Raw genomic sequence first — 25,465 nt, 5'->3', positions numbered from 1 at the left:
TTCACACTTAATTTTGGGAAAACAGCATAATCCTTGGGATAATACACGTGGGAATAATAAAGGAGGTGATCTTTGGGGTCCTTTTAGACATTTTAAATTCTGTATTGCCTTGGGATAAAATGGCACACGGCGTATCCAAACTCCAGCTGGGCCAAAACAAAGTTACATATTGTTATAAATGAGAAGCTTGACTAGGCCAATATTCAAGCAGCAATCAATTTATTAATTAATATGATAAAGTATGAGCAACACAGCGGAAGTTTTCCCTCCATCTGCACACCAATAGTTGAGGGTTACAGGTATTTATAGGAGTACTCATCAGCTTTCTCAGCAGTTTCTATTCCCAATTTTTACATCACAATTCTATACACTATTGTGATCTAGTTTTTAATTTAATCCTTGAGTTGATGTTCATCTTCCTTTCTCAAGCTGCTTTTCACTGTTTTGTTAAGGCTTGAGACAAGCATGTTTCATTTTTATATGTTCTAAAGCTATAGTTTTAAAGATTCTTGCTACAAGCAATATTCTAAAATTATACTTCAAAAGGTTCTTATTGCTGAACTCTGTAAGGATTAACTACAAGCAGAAAGTTCCTGTCAAAAAGCAACATCCTTAACACTTTAATTCAAATGCTCCTAAATCAACTTAGGAGCATTTAGTTAAATGTAAAGGTTAACTTTTAGTAACCTTACCTTTAGTAAGGTTTAGTAATCTAACCTTTAGTAACATTACCTTTAGTAAAGGTTAACATTTAGTAAAATGCATAAAGGTTAATTGTGAGCAAAAGATAGGTTCAAAGCCCTTCTTCCATGTTTTACTTTCCTCAATTATTTATAAGAATTCGTCTTTATAACTGTCCCACGGTCGGTCTCCACACATATCACAATCACAAATACACACGTTGCCTGTATGTACCCGACACGAAACACAGCTTTGTATTTCACAATATTTAGCCTTAACGTTGGGGAAATGACACAATCTTTGGTATAACACACATGGAAACAACAGCGGGGCCGATCTGGGTGATCTTTGCGCTCCTTCCCCCCTCACGACGCCCAGCCCGCGGCGCCATGTCCATCCCCATGGCAGCGACCGGAAGCGGCCGCGCCGTCTCCATGGCAACGAGCGGAAGCGGCGACGCGCGGCGGGCGCGGAGCCGGAAGTGACGCCCGGCAGCCGTGGCGGCCATGTCGGCGGGCGGCGGAGCGCAACGGGACGCGGGGGCCGCGGGCGGGTGAGGCGCGGCCGTGGCGGCTCGGGCGGCCCCGGTGCCGCTCGGAGCAGCGCCTCACGCTCCCTCTGTCTTTTCCAGGCGCCGCAGCAAGTGGGATCAGCCCGGCCCGGCTCCTAATTTCCTCCTCCCCGGTACGGCGCCGCTGCCCGGGCGGCCGTTCCCCGGTGGGGGCGGCGATGGCGGCGCCGCCGTGGCCGGGTCCGAGAGCTCGGCGGCGCCCTCGGGAGCGCTGGATGCGGCCGCGGCCGTGGCGGCGAAGATCAACGCGATGCTGATGGCCAAAGGGAAGCTGAAGCCGGCGCCCAGCACGGCGGACAAGGTGGGTGGGCGGGCGCGGGGGTGGTGCCGCAAATTGCCATAAAAATAGTCAGAAATAATTTAAAAAATATTTTTCCATCCTAACAAAAAGCAGTGCATGGCTGTGAGGTCAGATTTTACCAAAGCCACCTGTAGGGAGGTGAAAAAGTTTTATTTTTCGTCAGAAACGTAGAATATTCTGAGTCGTGAGGGAGGCACGAGGATTTTTGCAGAGAGCAGAGCTGATGGAAAAACTCCAGTGTGAAACAACTGCTTTAAAATTTGCGACCAAAATATTTTAGTGCCCGAAGAAATTACAGTACGAGCTGCATATCCAAGTCCTAACCAGCTTATTCAGCTTTTGCTGAGCCCTGCCCCGAGCTTGGCTGACCCTGATGAGCTCAGGCAGCTGGACTGGAGTGTTCCTCTTAAATAATCTCTGAGTTTTTTATTCTAAATAAAGTGGGACTTCAAGCTTCCAGTCACAGCCTTGTCTTGCTCTTCTGGCTGTGCTGGAGCCAAGTTTAGAAGCTGTTTCAAGTTTCATGGAGCCACAGCGTGGTTTGGGTTGGAAGAGACCTTAGAGCTCATCTTGTCCCACCTTCCACCATGAAAGGGGTGAACAAGAAGGATGTTATTTTAATAATATGTGCTGAAGATAAATCCAGTTTTTATCTGGATTTATTTGGGCAGATGCAGCAGCAATTCCAGTGTGCTTTCCTGTGCAATCTGTGAGGATTTTTTCAATGTGCAATCTGTAAAGATTTTGCTTTTAACAACTGAGAGGGGTGAACAAGAGGGACGTTATTCTGTTAATATGTGCTGAAGATAAATCTTTAAATAATTAACATTATTCTATTAGTGTGTGAAGATAAACTCAGCGTGTTTATTTGGGCTGTGAGGAAGCAGATCCAGCAGAAATTCCAATGTGCTTTCCTGTGCAATCTGTAAAGATTTACCTTCCAACAACTAAAAAGGGTGAACAAGAAGGATGTTATTTTATGAATATGTGCTGAAGATAAATCCAGTTTTTATCTGGATTTATTTGGGCAGATGCAGCAGCAATTCCAATGTGCTTTCCTGTGCAATCTGTGAGCATTTTTTCAGTGTGGAATCTGTAAAGATTTTGCCTTCAACAACTAAAAGAGGTGAACAAGAAGAATGTTATTTTAATAATATGTGCTGAAGATAAATCCAGTTTTTATCTGGATTTATTTGGGCAGATGCAGCAGCAATTCCAATGTGCTTTCCTGTGCAATCTGTGAGCATTTTTTCAGTGTGGAATCTGTAAAGATTTACTTTCCAACAACTAAAAGGGGTGAACAAGAAGGATGTTATTCTGTTAATATGTGCTGAAGATAAATCTTTAAATAATTAACATTATTCTATTAGGGTGTGAAGATAAACTCAGCGTGTTTATTTGGGCTGTGAGGAAGCAGATCCAGCAGCAATTGCAATGTGCTTTCCTGTGCAATCTGTGAGGATTTTTTCAGTGTGGAATCTGTAAAGATTTACTTTCCAACAACTAAAAGGGGTGAACAAGAAGGATGTTAATTATATGTGGTGAAGATAAATCCAGTTTTTATCTGGATTTATTTGGGTAGATGCAGCAGAAATTCCAATGTGCTTTCCTGTGCAATCTGTGAGGATTTTTTCAATGTTCAACCTGTAAAGATTTTGCTTTTAATAACTGAAAGGGGTGGACAAGAGGGATGTTCCCCTCTAAAATTTGTTTGTGCTTGTTTTCCACTTTTGCAACTGCTTCTCTTTGAAGCTGCAGGCTCTGGGCAAAGGTCCAGCCACGAGTAAAAGCAAAGATGACCTTGTGGTGGCAGAGGTGGAGATCAATGATGTGCCCCTGACGTGCAGGAACCTGCTGACCAGGGGCCAGACCCAGGATGAGGTATGTCCCACACTCCCAATGTCACATTTGTATTTGCTGAAAAACCCTCTTTGCCCAGCAGTTCTCTCCTGGGAAGCCTCAGAGGAAAAGGAAAACAAAATTATCTCATTGACTTTTCCTGTTTTGTTGCTTTGGAGTGTGGTTGGAGATTGTTTATCCAACAGGTGAATTGTTTTTATTTAATGACCAATCATGGTCAGGCTGTGTTGGGACGCTGAGGAGAGAGTCAGGAGTTTTTCATTATTATCTTTTAGCCTTCCGTCTGTGTCCTTTCTCTAGTGTTTAGTATAGTTACAATAAGATGATATAATATATAATGTAATATAATGCAATATAATGTAATATAATGCAATATAATATAATGCAATATAATGTAATATAATGCAATATAATGTAATATAATGCAATATAATGTAATATAATGCAATATAATATAATGCAATATAATATAATGCAATATAATATAATGCAATATAATGTAATATAATGCAATATAATATAATGCAATATAATGTAATGTAATATAATATAATGTAATATAATGTAATATAAAATAATGTAATATAATATTGTATATAATGTATAATATAACATAGTACAATGTAACATATAGTATTATATGATATATAAGATAATATATAATATAGTGTGGTGCAATATACAATATACAATACAATATTATTATATAAACTATAATATAAAACTATAATATGATATAATATATAGTAATATATAGGATACAATATATAATATATTATATGATTTTATATACTATATAATATATAGTATATAATGTATAATATATTGTATGATATATAATATATAATGTGGTATAGTATAAAATACAATATATAATATTTTATTGTGTACTAGAATATATAATAGAGTATAATATAGTATAATATAATATAGTATAATATGATATGATATACTGTAATATATAATATATAATATGGTAGAATATATAATGTTATATTATAAAATATATACTATAATATTATATAGTATATAATGTATAATATAGTATAATGTAATATATACTATTATATGGTATATAAGATAATATATAATATATAATATATAATATATAATATATAATATATAATATATAATATATAATATATAATATATAATATATAATATATAATATATAATATAGTGTGGTATAGTATACAATATTATATACAATACAATATTATAATATAAAATATAATATAATATATAGTAATATGTAGTATACAATATATATCATTATATTATATTATATACTATATAATATATAGTATATAATGTAAAATATAGTATAATATATTATATTTTATATAATATATAATATAATGTGGTATAGTATACAATACAACATATAATATTATATTTATACTATACTATAATATAATTAATATAATATAGCCTAATACAATAAATTAGTCTTCTAAGAACATGGAGTCAGATTCATAATTTCCTCCCTTCATCTAGGGGACCCCAAAACCCCTGACCCCAAAACCCCTGACCCCAAAACCCCTCAGCCCAGCAGCTGTGCTGCCTTGGCAGGGAGCTCTGGGCTTACATAACCCTGGCCACCTTTCACCTTGTCCCTGAGCAGATAAAGTGAAATAAACTTGCAGTGAACTCTGCTCAGGGCTTGTTTCTTTCTAGGAAACTCGTGTTTTCCAACGGGGTTTGTTGGTTTGTTCAGTAAATTGTTGGATTGGTGCCTCTGGGTTTAGTTTTTATGTTTTTCAGGCTCTGTGCTGCTTTAGTGTGTGGGTCTGGGTTTCATATCAGGGGATGCTGAGCTCTGCACAGAGCAGGGAGACAAAACAATTCCTGCTCCAGCTGGCACCAAGGACAAATGATCCAAATCTCAGCCCAGGAGCACCAGCAACGTGGGCTGAGGAGAGAAAAACAAGAAAAATGGGAATTCATGGGCTGGAGCTGTAATTAGACAATTAACTCCAATATATTAATAGACAAAACTTATGAAAGTGTGTGACCCCATGACCAGTCATCCACTTTTGTGACCATTTTGGTTCATCTTGGGTTTCCACACCTGCTGGGCTCTGGTGCTTCTCAAGGTGCATCTATTGAGGCATTTTAATGAATCCCTGCTTTATTAATTAACTCTGCTCTAAATCAGCCTTCACAAGGCATCATTATGACTTCAGAGCCAGCACTTTATTTACAATTTCTGAGGGTTTTTACAAGAACATTGTTTATGTTTTGGCTTTCTGAGTGTGCCTGGTTTGTTGTTGGCAGGTGTTTCACTGGGCTTTGTACATTTTTTGTTGTTGGCAGGTGTTTCACTGGGCTTTGTACATTTTTTGTTGTTGGCAGGTGTTTCACTGGGTTTTGTACATTTTTTGCAGATCAGTCGTCTGAGTGGAGCAGCTGTCTCCACTCGAGGGAGGTTCATGACTGCAGAAGAGAAAGCCAAAGTGGGACCTGGGTTTGTATTTTTTTTTTTTTTTTTTTGGAGGTTCTGCTTCTTTTCTTTGAGGTGACAAAGTGCTGAGGTTTTATTTAGTTGGTTTTCCTATAAATTTGCCATTCTGATGGTGCTGGGCTGAAATAACCACCCTAACCATGACCCTGACAGATCACACTGTGCTCAACTTCTCCCCACAGAACATTACAACTTCCCAAGAAATACAAATTTCTTGCTGCTTTTATTTAGTGACCCATTTATGGGCAAGCTAATTGAAGTTTTCAGTGCTGTAATTTTCTGAATCATCATCAACTCCTGAATCAGATTTTCAGTGCAGAGCTTTTCTGCCTGAGCACTGTGGTAGTCAAGCAATTTGTGTTCTGTTATCTGGAGGGCATTTCAGATTTTTATGGAAGACTTTCTGGTAATATAACTAGATTTGGTTCATTATTATTGTGTTTTCTGTGGGTTTAATTGAATATTTGACTTTTTCCTTCCAGAGATCGTCCTTTGTATCTTCATGTTCAGGGTCAGACACGGGAGTTGGTTGACAGTGAGTACAAAATATTCTGTTTTTTCTCTCCCTGTTTGTGATAAAGGGTTGGATTTGAGTTATAAACACCTTGGTGCTGATAACAGACTCCATTCACACACTGATACTGAGATCTCTGCTCACAAATCCCTGAGGTGCCACAGACTGCATTCATCAGGAAATGAAAATTTGGGATAGATTACAAGGAAGGTGGGGGGAGTGAGCAGGTACAGCTCTTATCTCACTGATAACACACCCAGATCCATGGGAATAGGGGTGAGACAGGAAGATCTATCAGGAGGGACCACAGAGGGTCACATCTGGTGCCACCACCCTGCTCAGACAGGGACATCCCATGGCACAGGATGGGGCCAGGTGGGTCTGGGGTACCCAGGCAGGGACACCCCATGGCTCAGGATGGGGCCAGGTGGGTCTGGGGTCCCTAAACAGGGACACCCCAGGGCTCAGAGCTGCTCCAGGTGGGTCTGGGGTACCTAAACAGGGACACCCCAGGGCTCAGAGCTGCTCCAGGTGGGTCTGGGGTCCCTAAACAGGGACACCCCAGGGCTCAGAGCTGCTCCAGGTGGGTCTGGGGTACCTAAACAGGGACACCCCAGGGCTCAGGGCTGCTCCAGGTGGGTCTGGGGTACCTAAACAGGGACACCCCAGGGCTCAGAGCTGCTCCAGGTGGGTCTGGGGTCCCTAAACAGGGACACCCCAGGGCTCAGGGCTGCTCCAGGTGGGTCTGGGATCCCCAGGCACGGAGCCCCCACAGCCTCTCTGGGCTCTGCTCAGGGCTGGGCACTGCCCAGGGCAGCAGTTCTGCCTCCTGGCCAGGGGCAGCTCCTGGGCTCAGGCCCTGCCCGTGGCTCTGGGGCCATTGCTGGGCCTGGAGCAGAGCCTGGGGCTGCTCTGACCTCTGCTCACTGGGATGGACTGGGACAGACTGGGACAGACTGGGACAGACTGGGACAGATAGGGAAACTCAGGTACATTCAGAGACAGCCAGGGACACACACAGGACACCTGGGGACACCCTGGGACACTCAGGAACACCCAGGGACAGACTGGGGACACTCATGGACAGAAGGGACAGACAGGGACGCCTGTGGACGGACAAGGTCAGATTGGGATTGACACACAAGGACAGACTGAGACTGCTGGGAACAGCCAGGGGGACACTCAGGAACACACTGGGACATACAGGAACACCTGGGGACACTCAGAGACTGTCAGGGACACCCACAGGGACACCTGGGAACACCCTGGGACAGACTGGGACACTCAGAGACACCCAGGGACACCCAGGGACAGACTGGGACACCCAGGGATTTACAGGGACAGACAGGGACTTACAGGGACATTCAGGGACTTACAGGGACATTCAGGGACACCCAGGGACAGACAGGGACACCCAGGGACTTACAGGGACATTCAGGGACACCCAGGGACTTAACAGGGGCACTCAGGGACATTCAGGGACACCCAGAGACTTACAGGGACGTTCAGGGACATCCAGGGACTTACAGGGTCAGATAGGGACCCCCAGAGACACCCAGGGACTTACAGGGGCACTCAGAGACACCCAGGGACAGACAGGGACACCCAGAGACACCTAGGGACACCCAGGGACATTCAGGGACACCCAGGGACAGACAGGGACACCCAGGGACTTACAGGGACACCCAGGGACTTACAGGGACAGACAGGGACATTCAGGGACACCCAGGGACATTCAGGGACACCCAGGGACTTACAGGGACACTCAGGGACAGACAGAGACACCCAGGGACATTCAGGGACACCCAGGGACTTACAGGGGCACTCAGGGACACCCAGGGATTTACAGGGACAGACAGGGACAGACAGGGACACCCAGGGACTTACAGGGACATTCAGGGACAGTCAGAGACACTCAGAGACAGCCAGGGACATTCAGGGACACCCAGGGACAGACAGGGACAGGGACACCCAGGGACTTACAGGGACAGACAGGGACCCCCAGAGACACCCAGGGACAGACAGGGACACCCAGGGACTTACAGGGACATACAGGAGCACCCAGGGACACTCAGGGACAGCCAGGGACACCCAGTCACAGCCAGGGCTGAGGCCCCTCTCCCTGGGGCTCCTCTCCAGGCTGAGCAGCCCCAGCTCCCTCAGGGACCCTCCAGGCCCTTCAGACCCTCTGTGACCCCATCCAGGGATACAAACAAACCCTGGGCCCCGCTGGGAGATGCAATCCCATCACAGAATGTGCCAAACCAACCCTGTCATGTCACAGTTCATGCTCTGGGCTGCTGAGTGAGAATGAATTTTGTGTTCTCTCCCCCAGGAGCTGTTAACAGAATCAAAGAGATCATCACCAATGGGGTGGTGAAGGCAGCCACGGGCTCCAGCCCCACATTCAACGGGGCCACAGTCACTGTTTATCACCAGCCAGCCCCCATCACTCAGATCACTCCAGCTGTTGGCCAAAAGCCTCCATTCCAGTCAGGGGTGAGTGAATTTTATTGCCTGTCACTGCCTACAATATTTCCCTTTTATAAAGCACACGTGTTATTTATTAAAAAAAAAAAAAAAAAAAAAAAAAAAAAAAAACACCAACCAAAATCACAACATAAAAGCTGAAAAACCACCCCAAAAAAATCACCCTCAGCTTGTGGTGTGAAATCTGGAGGACTAACAAGCCTGAGTCTGGAGAGTGAGACTCAGGTGACAGTGGCCTCCTAAAAGAAAAGGGATGGAGAGAGCAGTCCTACCTGCAGCAAAGCCCAGGGCTCACTGTGCCATCTGACACTGACCCCTTCTGTCTGTCTGTCCTCACTGAAATTAAAATGAAAATTAAAATTTTCCTGTTCATTTCCAGTTGCATTATGTCCAGCACAAGTTGTGTGCTGATAAAAGCCTGCAGAAGGTGTTTAATATGAAATATAAGTCAATTTTTACATATGCACTGATAGTTTTGCATCTGACACTGAATCCTTCTGCTGTCCCAGCAGTGAGATGTCTGCCCTCAGTGAAATTAAAATATTAAATTTTTGCTGTTTATTTGCACATGCATTATGTCCAGCACAAGTTGTCTGCAGATAAAAGCCTGCAGAAAGTGTTTACATTGAAATAGAAATCAATTTTTACTTCTGAACTGATAGTTTTGTATCTGACACTGAACCCTTCTGTCTGTCCTCAGTGAAATTAAATTAAAATATTAAAATTTTGCTGTTCATTTGCAGTTGTATTATGTCCAGCACAAGTTGTCTGCAGATAAAAGCCCGCAGAAGGTGTTTAATATGAAATATAAGTCAATTTTTACATATGCACTGATAGTTTTGTATCTGCCACTGAATCCTTCTGCTGCCCTCAGTGAAATTAAAATATTAAAATTTTGCTCTTCATTTGCAGATGCATTATGTCCAGCACAAGCTGTTTGCTGATAAAAGCCTGCAGAAAGTGTTTACATTGAAATAGAAATCAATTTTTACTTCTGAACTGATAGTTTTGTATCTGACACTGAACCCTTCTGCTGTCCCAGCAGTGAGATGTCTGCCCTCAGTGAAATTAAAATAAAATATTAAAATTTTGCTGTTCATTTCCAGTTGCATTATGTCCAGCACAAGCTGTTTGCTGATAAAAGCCTGCAGAAAGTGTTTGCATTGAAATAGAAATAAATTTTTACTCCTGAACTGATAGTTTTGTATCTGACACTGAACCCTTCTGTCTGCCCTCAGTGAAATTAAATTAAAATATTAAAATTTTGCTGTTCATTTGCAGTTGTATTATGTCCAGCACAAGTTGTCTGCAGATAAAAGCCCGCAGAAGGTGTTTAATATGAAATATAAGTCAATTTTTACATATGCACTGATAGTTTTGTATCTGCCACTGAATCCTTCTGCTGCCCTCAGTGAAATTAAAATAAAATATTAAAATTTTGCTCTTCATTTGCACATGCATTATGTCCAGCACAAGTTGTCTGCAGATAAAAGCCCGGAGTAGGCGTTTAATTTGAAATAAAAGGCAATTTTTCCATCTGACACCGAACACTTCTGTCTGCCCTCAGTGAAAGGAAATGAAAAAATTCAAATTTTGCTGTTTTTTTCCAGTTGCATTATGTCCAGCACAAGTTGTCTGCAGATAAAAGCCTGCAGTAGGTGTTTAATTTGAAATATAAGGCAATTTTTCCACCTGACACCGAACACTTCTGTCTACCCTCCGTGAAATCAAATTAAAAATTCAAATTTTGCTGTTTTTTTCCAGTTGCATTATGTCCAGCACAAGTTGTGTGCTGATAAAAGCCTGCAGAAAGTGTTTACATTGAAATAGAAATCAAAATTTTTACTCCTGAACTGATAGTTTTGTATCTGCCACCAAACCCTTCTGCTGTCCCAGCAATGGGATGTCGGCCCTCAGTGAAATTAAATTAAAAAATTCAAATTTTGCTGTTCATTTCCACGTGCATTATGTCCAGGACAAGCTGTTTGCTGATAAAAGCCCGGAGTAGGCGTTTAATTTGAAATAAAAGGCAATTTTTCCATCTGACACCGAACACTTCTGTCTGCCCTCAGTGAAAGGAAATGAAAAAATTCAAATTTTGCTGTTTTTTTCCAGTTGCATTATGTCCAGCACAAGTTGTCTGCAGATAAAAGCCTGCAGTAGGTGTTTAATTTGAAATATAAGGCAATTTTTCCACCTGACACCGAACACTTCTGTCTACCCTCCGTGAAATCAAATTAAAAATTCAAATTTTGCTGTTTTTTTCCAGTTGCATTATGTCCAGCACAAGTTGTGTGCTGATAAAAGCCTGCAGAAAGTGTTTACATTGAAATAGAAATCAAAATTTTTACTCCTGAACTGATAGTTTTGTATCTGCCACCAAACCCTTCTGCTGTCCCAGCAATGGGATGTCGGCCCTCAGTGAAATTAAATTAAAAAATTCAAATTTTGCTGCTCATTTCCACGTGCATTATGTCCAGGACAAGCTGTTTGCTGATAAAAGCCCGCAGTAGGTGTTTAATTTGAAATAAAAGGCAATTTTTCCATCTGACACCGAACACTTCTGTCTGCCCTCAGTGAAATTAAATTAAAAAATTCAAATTTTGCTGTTTTTTCCAGATGCATTACGTGCAGGACAAGCTGTTTGTGGGGCTGGAACATGCTGTTCCCACTTTTAATGTCAAGGAGAAGGTGGAAGGGCCTGGCTGCTCCTACCTGCAGCACATCCAGATTGAAACTGGAGCCAAAGTTTTTCTTCGAGGGAAAGGCTCGGGGTGCATCGAGCCAGCGTCGGGCAGGGAAGCCTTTGAACCCATGTACATCTACATCAGGTATGGGGCAGTTCAAAAAATCCCATTGAAAATCCATTTGTAAAAAAAATCCCATTAAAAATCCATTTATAAAAAAATCCCATTGAAATCAATTAAAAAAAATCCCATTAAAAATCCATTTATAAAAAAATTCCCGTTAAAAATCCATTTATAAAAAAAATCCCGTTAAAAATCCCATTGAAAATCCATTTATAAAAAAAATCCCATTAAAAATCCATTTATAAAAAAAATCCCATTAAAAATCCCATTAAAATCAATTTTTAAAAAATCGCATTAAAAATCCATTTATAAAAAAAATCCCGTTAAAAATCCATTTATGAAAAAAATCCCATTAAAAATCCATTTGTAAAAAAATCCCGTTAAAAATCCATTTATGAAAAAAATCCCATTAAAAATCCATTTGTAAAAAAATCCCGTTAAAAATCCATTTATAAAAAAAAATCCCATTAAAAATCCATTTATAAAAAAATCCCATTAAAATCAATTAAAAAAAATCCCATTAAAAATCCACTTATAAAAAAATTCCCGTTAAAAATCCATTTATAAAAAAAATCCCATTAAAAATCCCATTAAAATCAATTTTTAAAAAATCGCATTAAAAATCCATTTAAAAAAAAATCCCATTAAAAATCCATTTATAAAAAAAATCCCATTGAAAATCCATTTATAAAAAAAATCCCATTGAAAATCCATTTGTAAAAAAAATCCCATTGAAAATCCATTTATAAAAAAAATCCCATTGAAAATCCATTTATAAAAAAAATCCCGTTAAAAATCCATTTATAAAAAAAATCCCATTAAAAATCCCATTAAAATCAATTTTTAAAAAATCGCATTAAAAATCCATTTAAAAAAAAATCCCATTAAAAATCCATTTATAAAAAAAATCCCATTGAAAATCCATTTATAAAAAAAATCCCATTGAAAATCCATTTGTAAAAAAAATCCCATTGAAAATCCATTTATAAAAAAAATCCCATTGAAAATCCATTTATAAAAAAAATCCCATTGAAAATCCATTTATAAAAAAAATCCCGTTAAAAATCCATTTATAAAAAAAATCCCATTAAAAATCCCATTAAAATCAATTTTTAAAAAATCGCATTAAAAATCCATTTATAAAAAAATCCCGTTAAAATAAATTAAAAAAAAAATCCCGTTAAAATCAATTTTTTAAAAAATCTCATTAAAAATTGATTTTAAAAAAATCCCATTAAAATAAATTATAAAAAAATCCCATTAAAATCAATTAAAAAAAAAATCCCGTTAAAATCAATTTTAAAAAAAATCCCATTAAAATCAATTTAAAAAAAAATCCCATTAAAATCAATTTAAAAAAATCCCATTAAAATCCATTTTAAAAAAGCGCATTAAAAAAAAAATTTAAAAAATCTATTTAAAAAATCCCATAAAAAATAAATTTTAAAAAAATCCCGTTAAAATGAATTTTAAAAAATCGCATTAAAAATCCATTAAAAAAAAAATCCCATTAAAAATCCATTTATAAAAAAAAATCGCATTAAAAATCCATTTATAAAAAAAATCCCATTGAAAATCCATTTATAAAAAAAATCCCATTAAAAATCCATTTATAAAAAAAATCCCGTTAAAAATCCATTTATAAAAAAATCCCGTTAAAATCAATTAAAAAAAAATCCCATTGAAAATCCATTTATAAAAAAAATCCCGTTAAAAATCCCATTGAAAATCCATTTATAAAAAAAATCCCATTAAAAATCCCATTAAAATCAATTTTTAAAAAATCGCATTAAAAATCCATTTAAAAAAAAAATCCCATTAAAAATCCATTTATAAAAAAAATCCCGTTAAAAATCCATTTATAAAAAAAATCCCATTGAAAATCCATTTATAAAAAAAATCCCGTTAAAAATCCATTTATAAAAAAAATCCCGTTAAAAATCCATTTATAAAAAAAATCCCATTAAAACTCCCATTAAAATCAATTTTTAAAAAATCGCATTAAAAATCCATTTATAAAAAAAATCCCATTGAAAATCCATTTTAAAAAATCCCATAAAAATCCATTTTAAAAAATCCTATATAAAAAATCCTTTTTAAAAACCCACATCAAAATCCATTTTAAAAAATCCCATAAAAATCCATTTTAAAAAATCCCATAAAAATCAAATTTTAAAAAATCCCCTTAAAAAATCCCATTAGAATCCATTTTAAAAATCCTATTAAAAATCCATTTAAAAAATCCCATTAAAAATCCATTTCTAAAGATCCCATAAAATATCAATTTTAAAAAATCCCTTGAAAATCAATTTTTAAAAATCCCATTAAAAAGTCCATTTTAAAAATCCTATTAAAAATCCATTTTAAAAAATCCCATTAAAAATCCAATTAAAAAAAATCCCATAAAAATCCATTTTAAAAAATCCCATAAAAATCAAATTCTAAAAAATCCCCTTAAAAAATCCCATTAGAATCCATTTAAAAAAATCCCATTAAAAATCCATTTTAAAAAATCCCATAAAAATCAATTTTAAAAAATCCCATTAAAAATCCATTTTAAAAAATCCCATTAAAAATCCATTAAAAATCCATTTCTAAAGATCCCATAAAATATCAATTTTTAAAAATCCCTTGAAAATCAATTTTTAAAAATCCCTTTAAAATGGGGAATTCTTCATTTGGACTGATTTAATGCGAATCAATAAAATCATTTAATGAAATGAATAAATTTCAAAAAGAAATTTTTGAATCTGATTTAAATTTTCTTCTTCTGAATTTGTTTTTTCATCAGAACAAAATTTTATTTTATTTTCATCAGAAAATATAATTATTTTTTTTCCCATAAGAACAAAATTTTATTTTATTTTCATCAGAAAATATAATTTTTTTTTTCCCATAAGAACAAAATTTTATTTTATTTTTTCAGTCACCCAAAGCCAGAAGGTTTGGCAGCTGCTAAAAAGCTGTGTGAGAACCTCTTGCAAACTGTGAGTAAAATTTTATTTTATTTTTTTACAAAAATCAAAATTTCAAAACTTTTTTGTTTGGGATGTGCAATAAAGAATTGTTGATGCTTTCAGCAATAAATTTCTTTTTCCAAGAGTTTCTAAATCTTGTACAGAAAATAAATAATATTTTTATTTATTGAGGAAGGAGCTGAGAATTTTGGAATTTTAGGGAGGAAAAAATTCAAATGGTTCCTGAGCAGAAAAAATTCAAATATTTCTTAAGGATAAGGGAATATCTGCAAAAATAAATCGGATTTTTTTCTCCTTTTTGATATCCAGAGCTGCACTCTGCTTTAGGAAAAATAAAGGGATTGGTGTAGAAAAAAAAAATTCTAGAAAATTTTTAGCTTTTTTTCTAGAAATTTATTTTTATTTTCTAGAAAATTTTTAGATTTTCCCCATCATTTCTCCCACATACACTGAGAATATTTAATTTCTCAGCTTCTCCTACGTGGATTAAAATAAAAAAATGGAGAATCTTTTAATTAATATAATAATAAGATAATGGAGTTTGGGATTCAAAGTCTCTTTTGAAAAATATTTGGAAGTTTTTTTATTTTTTATTTATTTTTTATTTTATTTATTATTTATTTATTTATTTATTTATTTATTTTATTATTTTATTATTTTTAATTTTATTTTATTTTTTATTTTTTATTTATTTTTTATTTTATTATTTTATTATTTATTTATTTTTAATTTTATTTTTATTTTTTATTTTTTATTTTATATTTATTATTTATTTTTTATTTTTATTTTTTATTTTATTTCTGTTGAAATAATTAATAATATTGAAGTAATTAATGTTGAAGTGATTAATTTGCCACTGTCTTTGCTATGAAAAATCATATATTACATTATATTTTTGTATTTTATTATTATATTCAGTATTAGATTTTATTATTATATTATTACATGTTTTTATTATATTTTAATCATATGTTTTTATTATTTTCTTATTGTTTTCCTATTGTTTTCCTATTAATTTCTTCCTATTTCTTTCCATTTTCTTTCCATTTTTTTTCCATTTTCTTTCCATTTTCTTTCCATTTTTTTCCCATTTTCTTCCCATTTTCTTTCCATTTTCTTTCCATTTTCTTTCCATTTTTTTTCCATTTTCTTTCCATTTTCTTTCCATTTTCTTCCCATTTTCTTCCCATTTTCTTCCCATTTTCTTCCCATTTTCTTTCCATTTTTTTCCCATTTTCTTTCCATTTTTTTCCCATTTTCTTCCCATTTTCTTTCCATTTTCTTTCCATTTTCTTTCCATTTTCTTTCCATTTTCTTTCCATTTTCTTTCCATTTTCTTTCCATTTTCTTTCCATTTTCTTTCCATTTTCTTTCCATTTTCTTTCCATTTTCTTCCCATTTTCTTTCCATTTTTTTCCCATTTTCTTTCCATTTTTTTCCCATTTTCTTCCCATTTTCTTTCCATTTTCTTCCCATTTTCTTCCCATTTTCTTCCCATTTCCTTCCCATTTCCTTCCCATATTTTATTATATTATTATATTTTAATTCTATTTTTATTGTTACCATTTTTACTCTTTTGATTTCATATTTTATTATTATCCCAACTATTATCCAAATATTGTATATATTACCCCAATTATTATTATTATATTATAATATAATATAAATTATTATATTATAATAATATATAATAATATATATAATTATAATGTTATATATAATAATAATTTTATATATAATTATTAAAATAATTATTAATTTAATTTACCACAGAGGGCAGCGGGATCAGGGGATGTTTATGGGATTTTGGTGGATTGTTTATTTGGGTCATTGCTCTCCTTGTGCACAGTGACTTTTCTAATCAGCATCCCTTCACATGCTAATGAGGAATTAAAGAAATGTCAATATTTACATTTTAATTTTTATTTTCTCTGTTTTAATTTTTATTTGCTGATCTTTGCCATTCTGGGCAGGTTCACGCCGAGTACTCCCGATTCGTGAACCAGATCACCACCGCCGTTCCCTTGGCAGGTACCACCCCCAGCCTTTTCTCCATTTGCGATTAACTATTAATTAATTACTAATAGTTAAATAATGAATGAGAATGAATCGTTTTGGTGTCTGTGACAGAGCTCAGGTGTCCTTTTGTCCTTTTTCTCTCCAGGTTTCACCCAGCCAGCCACCATCAACAGCGTCCCCTCGCAGCCCTCCTATTACCCGTCCAACGGGTACCAGTCTGGCTACGCTGTGGTGCCCCCTCCTCAGCAGCCCGTGCAGGCTCCCTACGGCGTGCCAGGCATGGTGCCCCCTGCAGTGCCCCTGGCGCCCGGCGTGCTGCCAGCGCTGCCCACGGCCGTGCCGCCCGTGCCCACGCAGTACCCCATCGCGCAGGTGCAGCCGCCGGCCAGCACGGGACAGGTATGTCATCCATCTGTCCATCATCCATCTGTCCATCTGTCCATCCATTCCATCCATCATCCATCCATCTGTCCATCCATCCGTCCATCCATCCATCCATCCATCCATCCATCATCCATCCATCATCCATCCATCCGTCCATCCATCCATCCATCATCCATCCATCCATCCATCCATCCATCATCCATCCATCCATCATCCATCATCCATCCATCCATCCATCCATCATCCATCCATCATCCATCCATCATCCATCCATCCATCCATCCATCCATCCGTCCATCCATCCATCCATCCATCCATCCATCCATCATCCATCCATCCATCCATCATCCATCCATCCATCATCCATCCATCCATCCATCCATCCATCATCCATCCATCCATCCATTCATCCATCCATCCATCCATCCATCATCCATCATCCATCCATCCATCCATCCATCCATCCATCCATCCATCCATCCATCATCATCCATCCATCCATCCATCCATCATCCATCCATCATCCATCATCCATCCATCCATCCATCCATCCATCATCCATCCATCCATCCATCCATCCATCATCCATCCATCCATCCATCCATCATCCATCCATCCGTCCATCCATCCATCCATCCATCATCCATCCATCCATCCATCCTTGTGCCCAGCAGAGTTCTCTGAGTGCTGAATGAATCCTTACATACTTCACATGTATATAATTACATTTTTTTGTGTTTTCTCCCTGCCTTGTGCCCAGCAGAGTTCTCTGAGTACTGAATGAATCCTTACATACTTCACATGTATATAATTACATTTTTTTTTGTGTTTTCTCTCTGCCTTGTGCCCAGCAGAGTCCTCTGAGTGCTGAATGAATACTTTCCATGTATATAATGACTTTTTTTTTTGTGTTTTCTCCCTGCCTTGTGCCCAGCAGAGTCCTCTGAGTGCTCCTTTCCTCCCTGCTGCCCCAGTAAAAGCCAGCGTGCCAGCTGGGAGCCAGCCCCAGGTGCAGCCCCATCCCCAGGGCCAAAAGCGACGCTTCACCGAGGAGCTGCCCGATGAGAGAGAGTCGGGACTGCTGGGATACCAGGTGGAATAAAATCTGCAATTTTCCTTCCCTCACCAGGCAGAGATTGGGTTTTGTTAGCCCAGGTTGTTGGAGCAGGACAGAGAGCAGTTGCTTGTCCCAAAACACAGAACTCACATTTTGGTGTCTCTGAGTGGATGCACTGCTTTATAAATTTATTCATTAATTAATTCCAGCTGCTCTCCATACCCTCAGCCCTTCCCAAACATGAGTGCTGCATCCAGCTCACAGACATGACAAGAGTGTGGGACTGCTTGGCTTAAAGAGAAATTATTTGGGGCTTTATTGGAAATTTTTTGGGGGTCTTTAGGTGGGCTTTTTGAGGGAGGGAAATGTAATAACTTTTAGTTTTTCCCATTTACCTTGCAGGTTACACTTGAGAGGATTTCAAGAAGCCTAGTTTCAAAAGCTTATTTATTTAGGTAGTTAGATGGCTTTAAGAAAAATAATTTTTCGGTAGTTAGATGGCTTTAAGAAAAATAATTTTTAGGTAGTTAGATGGCTTTAAGAAAAATAATTTTTGGGTAGTTAGATGGCTTTAAGAAAAATAATTTTTGGGTAGTTAGATGGCTTTAAGAAAAATAATTTTTAGGTAGTAAATGATTTTAAGAAAAATAATTTTTAGGTAGTTAGATGATTCTAAGAAAAATAATTTTGAGTTTTTCCCATTTGCATGAGAGCAAAGGGAGTGTCTGTAAATGTTTCTCTGGTGCTGTGCCACAGGCAGAGCCCTTAATAAAATTTGCCTGGAGGCAATAAGGAGCTGCCTGTGTGTTAGAGCTGATATTAGAATCTCAAACAGATTCCTGTGGCACGAGCTCTGTTCAGTGTTCACAATTCACTGGCTGAGGAGCTCACAGGTGATCCATGAAGGGAGCAGCTCTCTTTATTGTCCTGAACTGCTGACAGGGTGGAGTTGGTGGTGAGGAATTTCCCAGAGTGGTGCTCAGACCTGTTTCCCACCACTCAGCTATTTTTTAGGAGAAAGCTGCCCTCAGATATTTTTAGGAGAAAGTGGTGCTTAGACATTCCTCCTGCTAGTTGGCTCTGAAAGGTTGGGTTTCCTAACAGTATCATTAAGGAGCTGGAGCTTTTGTTGTAGTTGTAGATTTGCTAATGCCGTGTGTTTTTCTGCTCATAGCATGGACCCATTCATATGACTAATTTAGGTACAGGCTTCTCCAGTCCGAGCGAAATCGAGGGAGCCGCGGCGAAGGCAGCGAGTTCCTCAGGAAAGGAGAGAGAGAGGGACAGGTGAGTGAGGAGCCACAGGCAGGTTCTTGTGCAAAGCTTGTTTCTGACATGTGTTTGGTGTTATCTTCTCTGATTTGGGCGTTGTTTGGTTGTGGGGTGGTTTTTTTTCACAGATGTGTTTGGTGTTATCTTCTCTGATTTGGGGCGTTGTTTGGTTGTGGGTGGGTTTTTTCCACAGATGTGTTTTGTGTTCTCTTCTGGGATTTGGGATTGGTTGGTTGTGGGTGGGTTTTTTCCACAGATGTGTTTTATGTTCTCTTCTGGGGTTTGGGATGGGTGGGTTTTTTCACAGATGTGTTTGGTGTTATCTTCTCTGATTTGGGCGTTGTTTGGTTGTGGGGTGGTTTTTTTTCACAGATGTGTTTTATGTTCTTTTCTGGGATTTGGGATTGGTGGGTTTTTTCCACAGATGTGTTTGGTGTTATCTTCTGGGATTTGGGATGGGTGGGTTTTTTTCACAGATGTGTTTTGTGTTCTCTTCTGGGATTTGGGATTGGTGGGTTTTTTTCACAGATGTGTTTGGTGTTATCTTCTCTGATTTGGGCGTTGTTTGGTTGTGGGTGGTTTTTTTTCACAGATGTGTTTTGTGTTCTCTTCTGGGATTTGGGATTGGTTGGTTGTGGGTGGTTTTTTTTGTATTTTGGGTTGGGTTTCTTTAAGGAGAAGGGATGCAAGGGTTGCCTTTTGATGCTGCAGAATGAAAATTGCTGCATTTCCACTCCTAAGTCTTGGTGTGGCTCTGGTGTTTTGCCACTGTCACACATTGCATTGTACTGGCCCAGCACAGATCCTTGAGGGCCACCACTTGTTGATGGTTTCAGCTTGGACATTGAGCTGGGGTTGTAATTCTTGGGACATGGCCGTGGAGCCAGTTCCTTACCCTCTAATTGTCCATCCATCCATCCATCCATCCATCCATCCATCCATCCATCCATCCATCATCCATCCATCCATCCATCCATCCATCATCCATCCATCCATCCATCATCCATCCATCCCTCCATCATCCATCCATCATCCATCCATCATCCATCCATCCATCCATCCATCCATCATCCATCCATCATCCATCCATCCATCCATCCATCCATCATCCATCCATCCATCCATCCATCATCCCTCCATCCATCCATCATCCATCCATCCCTCCATCATCCATCCATCCATCCATCCATCCATCATCCATCCATCCATCCATCCATCCATCCATCCATCATCCATCCATCATCCATCCATCCATCATCCATCCATCCATCCATCCATCCATCCATCATCCATCCATCCATCCATCCATCATCCATCCATCCATCCATCCATCCATCCATCCATCATCCATCCATCCATCCATCCATCCATCATCCATCCATCCATCCATCCATCCATCCATCCATCCATCCATCCATCATCCATCCATCCATCATCCATCCATCCATCCATCCATCCATCCATCCATCATCCATCCATCCATCCATCCATCCATCCATCATCCATCCATCATCCATCCATCCATCCATCCATCCATCCATCATCCATCCATCCATCCATCCATCCATCCATCCATCATCCATCCATCCATCATCCATCCATCCATCCATCCATCATCCATCCATCCATCATCATCCATCCATCCATCATCCATCCATCCATCCATCCATCATCATCATCCATCCATCCATCCATCCATCCATCCATCCATCCACATCCCTCCATCATCCATCCATCCATCCATCCATCCATCCATCCATCCATCCATCCATCCATCCATCCATCCACATCCCTCCATCCATCCATGCACAAGTTACTGGAAGAGTCAGGGAATTTAAAATTCAACTCCTCAGCCCAAGATCTGAGTTAGAAATTTGATTTTTATTACTTTTGACTCTTAGCTTGGTTTCAAAAAGAAAAAAAATCTTGTTTTAAACAGGCAGTTGATGCCTCCACCAGCTTTTCCTGTCACTGGAATGAAATCAGAATCGGAGGAAAGAAAAGGTGCGGGGTCTTTGCCAGGCAGCCATGGTGAGTGCAGTGGGTCAAGCACCCTCCCAAGTCCACTTTCCTTTCCCAAACACCCTCCCAAGTCCAGTTTCCTCTCCCAGATGGTGCTGGTTTTAACACTTGCCTAAATTGATGGGTTTTTTGGCTGTTGGGTGTTGAAGTGCAAAGCAGGTGATGCTGCGCTGCTCTAAAATCACTGGTGCTTGCTGTGGTTATACACACAGGTGCTTCTCAAAGCTTTAATAAATATCTGTATGAAATGAGGAGAGTTTGATTTAGAGGGACTAAAAACAGGGAAATTTGGCCCATCAGGCAGCACAGAATATGGTGGGGTTGTTTTGAAGCTTTGCATTTTTAGACACAAAGGTGACTTAAAGCTTTAATTAATATCTGTATGAAATGAGTGAGTTTGATTAGGAGGAACTAAAAACGGAAATTTGGCCCATCAGGCAGCACAGAATGTGGTGGGGTTGTTTTGTGGCTTTCATTTTTATACACACAGGTGCTTCTCAAAGCTTTAATAAATATCTGTATGAAATGAGGGAGTTTGATTAGGAGGAACTAAAAACAGGGAAATTTGGCCCATCAGACAGCACAGAATGTGGTGGGGTTGTTTTGTGGCTTTCATTTTTATACACACAAGTAGCTACTTAAAGCTTTAATTAATATCTGTATGAAATGAGTGAGTTTGATTTAGAGGGACTAAAAATAGGGAGTTTTGGCCCATCAGGCAGCACAGAATATGGTGGGGTTGTTTTGTAGCTTTGCATTGTTATGTACACAGGTTGCTTCTTAAAGCTTTAATAAATACCTGGATAAAATGAGGAGAGTTTGATAAAGAGGGACTAAAGACAGGGAAATTTGGCCCATCAGACAGCACAGAATGTGCTGGGGTTGTTTTGTGGCTTTCATTTTTATACACACAAGTAGCTTCTTAAAGCTTTAATTAATATCTGTATGAAATGAGGGAGTTTGATTAGGAGGGACTAAAAACAGGGAAATTTGGCCCATCAGACAGCACAGAATGTGGTGGGGTTGTTTTGTAGCTTTGCATTTTTATACACAAAGGTGACTTAAAGCTTTAATTAATATCTGTATGAAATGAGGAGAGTTTGATTAAGAAGGACTAAAAACAGGGAAATTTGGCCCATCAGGCAGCACAGAATGTGGTGGGGTTGTTTTGTAGCTTTGCATTTTTATACACAAAGGTGACTTAAAGCTTTAATTAATATCTGTATGAAATGAGTGAGTTTGATTAAGAGGGACTAAAGACAGGGAAATTTGGCCCATCAGACAGCACAGAATATGGTGGGGTTGTTTTGTGGCTTTCATTTTTATACACACAAGTAGCTTCTTAAAGCTTTAATTAATATCTGTATGAAATTAGTGAGTTTGATTAAGAGGGACTAAAAACAGGGAAATTTGGCCCATCAGACAACACAGAATGTGCTGGGGTTGTTTTGTGGCTTTGCATTTTTATACACACAAGTAGCTTCTTAAAGCTTTAATTAATATCTGTATGAAATGAGTGAGTTTGATTAGGAGGGACTAAAAACAGGGAAATTTGGCCCATCAGACAGCACAGAATGTGGTGGGGTTGTTTTGTAGCTTTGCATTTTTATACACACAGGTGCTTCTCAAAGCTTTAATATCTGTATGAAATGAGGGAGTTTAATCAAGTGAGGGACTAAAAACAGGGAAATTTGGCCCATCAGACAGCACAGAATATGATGGGGTTGTTTTGTGGCTTTGCATTGTGAGCAGCTGCCTCAGAGGCTGCTCAGGTGGGGATTTACACACATTGACACACATTGACACACATTTACACCCACTTACACACATTGACACACATTGACACACACACACATTTACACACATTTCTGGCTGCAGACAGCACACCTGCTGCCAGGATTTCACCTTTCCTGTCACTCAGCAAGGTTTGAACCTGTCAGACCTGCACTGATGTCCCTGAGGGCCATCACCCAGCCTGGTTTAACCTTAGTTCTTCCACAGTCTTGCTCCCAGACATTGCTCTCCTGTTTAGCTTCCCTTTGAGCAAAATTTCTACTTTTCTTTACGTGTTGATCTCTTTAACGGTGAAATTGCCCTCCCTGAGAGCCATTTGCTAACTTTACCTTTTCTGTGTGTTTCTTTCTTGTTTCTGTGTTCTCTTACATGGTTCTGATGGATCACATGGCTGTTGCTGGTGCTGTTTCCTGTGGCCTTCGACCTTGGATGACCATTGGCCTTGTGACCTCAAAATGGTGTCCAACTAACAATTTACAATTAACATCTTTTTTTATTATTATTAACTCGTTTCGGGGCATTTTATCTCTTTTGATTTGTTTTGTTTTTTGTTTTTGTTTTTGTTTTTTTTTTTTTCCTTCTTGGGTGTGCTGGGGGGGTTTGTTTTGTTTTCCCTTCCTAGATCATCAAGCCAAGAAGATGAAAACTGCAGAGAAGGGCTTTGGATTAGTGGCCTATGCTGGGGATTCTTCAGATGAAGAGGAGGAACACGGTGGCCATAAAAACGCAAGTACTTTTTCACAGGGCTGGAGTTTGGGGTACCAGTACCCATCCTCACAACAACGAGCTAAACAACAGATGCCTTTCTGGATGGCACCATAAAAACAAAAACTAAACTGCACAAGAGTTTTCATTCATCTGGTTTTTCCCCCCTCTAGCAATAATGCATGTATATTCCAGAATGAACTTGGCAAAGAGGCGTTGTTTTTACATTTGCAGAAAAGGCAATTTCCCCTTGGAAGGGCTCCATTGTTTTTTAAAGAAATCTTCATTTTTGGCAGTGTATTTGTCAATTTTAAAAAGGAGATTTGGAGTAGCATCCTGACTGGCCTAGTCCCTTGTAAAGAGGAACCAGGGAAGCCTCTTGGGCCATATTTTCAGTTCCTCCCAGATAAAGGGAAGAGTCAGTGCCACTGACTTCACTCTGCGTTTGCATTTTTGGAGTGCTCCTGCTGTCAGCCCCAGTGATCTGCTGGTGACTCAGCCTCAATTTTGGACTTTCACCAGAGGGAAGAAACACCCAGCAGTCATGAAAACCTTGAGCATCACGTTTGGAAAACTCTTGGTTTTATTTCAGACATCTCCTGTAACTCAGCTTGGTTTTATTTTGAAATGTGATTTTACCAATCCCACAAGTTCGCATTGTGGCCAGATGTTGGGGTGGAGGATGCTCAGGTTTTTGGATAGGTCCACTTTGCTCCAGGTGGACTTGGCACTGTAGCCCTAGTGCTGAATTGTTTCCAGTCACCCCAGGACTCCAAGTCAGCAGGAATTCCTTTTCCAGAGGCTCAGCCCCATCTCCTCCCTCACTCACCGGATTCCACCAGAGCCAGAAGGTTCCACAGTGGTTTCCCAAAGGGCAGCAGCTCCTGCCTCACGTGCAGAACCTGGGAATGAGTTTTTGGACTGTTGTTTTTGGACTGTTTTGGACACGAGCTGAGTGGGGTGGGCTGCTGCAGCCAGAACTCCTGCACGGAGCAGCGACACAGGGACTGCTCCAAGGCACCGGGCAGCTTTTGGGACAGGAGTTTTGAGAAGGGGCTGTGTCACTGCTGCAGCCAGGGATGCCTCACGTGTACAAACCTCAGCTTCCCCATGTGTTGTAAATAATTAGAACCATACTTTCATTATAAATGAATGTATAAATATTCTGCTTCCTGCTGCTGATTTGGGTGGGGTTTGGAACCTGTGATAAGGGTGTGGGGGGATGTGGGGCTGTGGGGAAGTTCTGGGGCTGGGGGAGCCCTCGGGGTTAGGAGGGGGTTCGGGGCTGGGGGTCCCCAAGGATCGGGGGATCCCCGAGGTTTGGAGCCTGTGATAAGGGTAGGGGGATGCGGGGCTGGTGGAGCCCTCAGGGCTGGGAGGGGGTTCGGGGTCCCCAAGGATCAGGGGATCCCCGGAGGTGGAGGGGCTTGGAGGGGAATTCGGGCTGGGGGGACCCGAGGGACTGAGGGGATCTGAGGCTGGAGAGGGGGTCCAGGACTGGGGGTCCCCAAGGATTGGGGGATCGCCGGAGGTGGAGGGGCTG

The 25,465-nt window shown here is 39.3% G+C and overlaps 1 protein-coding gene and 1 non-coding gene across 7 annotated transcripts; both read left to right on the top strand.

Moving 5' to 3' along the window:
- The first annotated feature begins 1,184 nt into the window (after positions 1-1,184).
- KHDC4 (KH domain containing 4, pre-mRNA splicing factor) lies at positions 1,185-25,045 on the top strand. 6 transcript variants are annotated; one of them, XR_009275785.1, is made up of 14 exons: positions 1,185-1,234; positions 1,313-1,553; positions 3,306-3,434; positions 5,801-5,880; positions 6,360-6,412; positions 8,727-8,890; positions 11,501-11,712; positions 14,618-14,678; positions 16,643-16,700; positions 16,834-17,087; positions 18,010-18,165; positions 19,332-19,416; positions 21,341-21,432; positions 23,840-23,996. XR_009275785.1 is itself a non-coding variant. In XM_058821604.1 (14 exons), the coding sequence occupies exons 1-14, from the start codon at positions 1,188-1,190 to the stop codon at positions 24,037-24,039; spliced, it is 1,857 nt and encodes a 618-aa protein (XP_058677587.1). In that variant the 5' UTR covers positions 1,185-1,187; the 3' UTR covers positions 24,040-25,045. The 6 variants fall into 6 exon arrangements, 4 of the variants coding, with proteins under 4 accessions (XP_058677587.1, XP_058677586.1, XP_058677585.1 ...); XR_009275784.1 differs by having other exon boundaries at positions 18,007-18,165; XM_058821604.1 differs by having other exon boundaries at positions 3,312-3,434; positions 18,007-18,165; positions 19,304-19,416; positions 23,840-25,045.
- Positions 9,065-9,193, top strand: LOC131569682 (small Cajal body-specific RNA 4). The gene has a single exon (XR_009275810.1). It is a non-coding gene; the product is annotated as a small Cajal body-specific RNA 4 (non-coding RNA).
- Positions 25,046-25,465: the final 420 nt, after the last annotated feature.

Source organism: Ammospiza caudacuta, chromosome 30, assembly GCF_027887145.1.
Source record: "Ammospiza caudacuta isolate bAmmCau1 chromosome 30, bAmmCau1.pri, whole genome shotgun sequence".
Taxonomy (NCBI): domain Eukaryota; kingdom Metazoa; phylum Chordata; class Aves; order Passeriformes; family Passerellidae; genus Ammospiza; species Ammospiza caudacuta.
Note: the sequence above shows the minus strand (reverse complement) of the source record. Positions and strands in the feature narration are given on the sequence as shown.

Bases quoted from the DNA above. Each gene is read 5' to 3' on its own strand.
- KHDC4 (XM_058821602.1), top strand. From the start codon at position 1,188: ATGTCGGCGGGCGGCGGAGCGCAACGGGACGCGGGGGCCGCGGGCGG. The intron at 1,235-1,312 runs GTGAGGCGCGGC...TGTCTTTTCCAG, and splicing joins GACGCGGGGGCCGCGGGCGG to GCGCCGCAGCAAGTGGGATC. The intron at 11,713-14,617 runs GTATGGGGCAGT...TTATTTTTTCAG, and splicing joins CCCATGTACATCTACATCAG to TCACCCAAAGCCAGAAGGTT.